General features: G+C 53.1%; 1 protein-coding gene across 8 annotated transcripts in view; it reads left to right on the forward strand.

Moving 5' to 3' along the window:
- The window catches only part of caskin1 (CASK interacting protein 1), a 46428-nt gene that overhangs the window by 34248 nt on the left and 9680 nt on the right, over positions 1-2500 (forward strand). For 6 of the 8 annotated variants that reach the window (XM_080521305.1, XM_080521307.1, XM_080521309.1 and 3 more), the window contains 2 exons: positions 530-614; positions 1024-1133. In XM_080521305.1, the coding sequence (XP_080377431.1) occupies positions 530-614; positions 1024-1133 (195 nt within the window). Of the gene's footprint in view, positions 1-390; positions 452-529; positions 615-1023; positions 1134-2500 lie in introns of all 8 variants that reach the window. The other 2 variants (XM_080521308.1, XM_080521310.1) reach the window with 1 other exon arrangement.

Raw genomic sequence — 2500 nt, forward strand, 5'->3', positions numbered from 1 at the left:
GCAGCGCTACTGCCGTTCTTACTAGTATAAAACACAAAAGGTTTATAGAACTTTAGAAGCGTATAGATGTGAAACGCGAGTCCTTCGGTGTCCTCCTACCCCTCTGTTTAAAGTGTGCATCTGAAAACGCTTCGTTTAGAGGGAATAGCCCTTCCCCCTCACCCCTCAGACTCTCGTGAACGCGCATTTCAAAGGGGAAGGGCTGAGATGAAGGGCTAAGGGGGAGGATTGAGACGCAGCCTAAAGTGCACAAAATAAAAGTCGTGAGGGGCCAGCCGAAGAAATCCCTCGAACAGAATTCGGCCCAACCCTTCAGTGGATCTTTCAGCAGAGTCAGTCGTCCAGGTTTCGCCGGCTTTAACGACTTGTGGTGATATGTTGTGTTTTCAGCTCGTTCCACTGCCCGCCAGTGGCCCCAAAGTAAATGACTGGTCTTTTAATGCAGCGAAATGTAAGTGGCTGCTCGCCCTTCGCGGGGAAACGCTCTGCATGTGCTGAAGGATGTACGTGTTTGTCTGTGTGTTCGTAGCTTCTTGCCACAGTCTTGTCCCAGTCTGCCAAAGCTAAGGAGCACCTGCTGGACCAGCAGTCCAAGGCTGTGGAGCCGCCTGCAGGTAAACCAGCGGCTGCTTGTGTCCGTCGTGGCATGAATCACAACGTGCTGTTATGAAACTGGGGGCGGGGGGAGGGGGGGAGGGGGGGATGAAAGGAATCAGCGAAGAAGAAGAAGAAGAAGAATGTCTTTTTCCCAAAAAAATGTCATCGTACCACTTGTGCACACACTCGGATCTTGGCTTGTTCGGCAGACAGATGGCCAAGGCAGGGGATGTAGGAGGAAGTGAAGACTGCTGGGATTGGTTGGGGAGGTTGGGAGGCTAGACCGTGATTGGTTGTTGGTGAAAAGTGGAGGAGGAGGAGGAGGGAGGGGGGGCAGAGGTCAGATCGCAGCGTAAACTTCCATCGAGACGGGACGACGGTTCGTAACCGATTGTACCCCCCCCTCCCCCCTCCCCCCTCCCCCAGGCTCCGTCGGCTCCTCGCGGACGTCCAGCCAATCAGGCTGCCCGCTGCACGAAGCTCCGCCTTACGAAGCCACGGCAACCAGGAAGGGGGAGGTGCCGGGCGAAGGGAAGGTAGGACCGTCCCAAAGTCCTCCGACAGAGTCGGTCTTCTCCTGCAAATACACACAATGAGTCACACACACACACACACACACACACACACACACATACACACACACACACACACATACACATACACATACACACACACAGACTCAGTCGACATCAGTGTGATGACAATGTAGCTCCTCAGTCGCTTCAACAACCACAACACTCTCACACTCTTTCACTCTCTCTCATACTCTCACACACACACACACACACACACACACACACACACACACACACACACACACACACACGGTGCGATGATGTCCCAGCGGTTTCTCTCGCAGCTGGCCTCATCCGTGCTGCGAGTGTTCGGATGCAGCCACGACACGGTGAGTGTGTGTGTGTGTGTGTGTGTGTGTGTGTGTGTGTGTGTGTGTGTGTGTGTGTGTGAGGCGACGCGACGCCATCCTCTTCTGATTACTTACCTGCTCTCCATCATCTTCACTCCTTTCAGTTGCAGCTCGTCTCTCTTCCTCCCTCTCTCTCTCTCTCTCTCTCTCTCTCTCTCTCTCTCTCTCTCTCTCTCTCTCTCTCTCTCTCATCCATTGCAGTATTTTTCTTCTTTTGCCTCCACGTTGATGGTTAGTTCACCTCAGGCAAGCGGCGCGCGAGCTAGGATATCAACTCGTGTGTGTGTGTGTGTGTGTGTGTGTGTGTGTGTGTGTGTGTGTGTGTGTGTGTGTGTGTGTGTGTGTGTGTGTGTGTGTGTGTGTGTGTGTGTGTGTGTGTGTGTGTGTGTGTGTGTGGTGTGTGTGTGTGTGTGTGTGTGTGTGTGTGTGTGTGTGCGCGCGCGCGCTGGCAGGTGCCCAGCAGTGTGCACAGCGTGGGTGGACTCGTTTGGCTCAGGAAGTGTGAGATCTGAGTTTACACCATGTGCAATAAGCTGTCATGTGCTGTACAGCCCGTGTATATCTGTGTGTGTGTGTGTATATATATGTGTGTGTGTGTGTGTGTGTGTGTTTAAGTTCATGTATCATTGCTTCGTGGACGCGGCTCGATGACGCGGCGAGCATATTTAAGTAGCAGGTGGTTGCGAGCCACCAGTGGCATGTATGCATCCACGTGTGTGTGTGTGTGTGTGTGTGTGTGTGTGTGTGTGTGTGTGTGTGTGTGTGTGTGTGTGTGTGTGTGTGTGTGTGTGTGTGTGTGTGTGTTCGCTAACCATCTGCTTGTTCGCTTGAGTCCCGGTTAGTCTGTAACGAGGAGGAGGAAGAGGAGGGGCAGTGAGGAAGAGGAGGGGCAGTGAGGAAGAGGAGGGTGGAGGAAGAGAAAAGAAGGGTCAGAAAGGCGGTGGTAGTTTGGAAGAGAAACGTGGAGAAGAAAATGGT

This window comes from Blennius ocellaris (assembly GCF_963422515.1).
Source record: "Blennius ocellaris genome assembly, contig: SCAFFOLD_199, whole genome shotgun sequence".
Lineage (NCBI taxonomy): Eukaryota > Metazoa > Chordata > Actinopteri > Blenniiformes > Blenniidae > Blennius > Blennius ocellaris.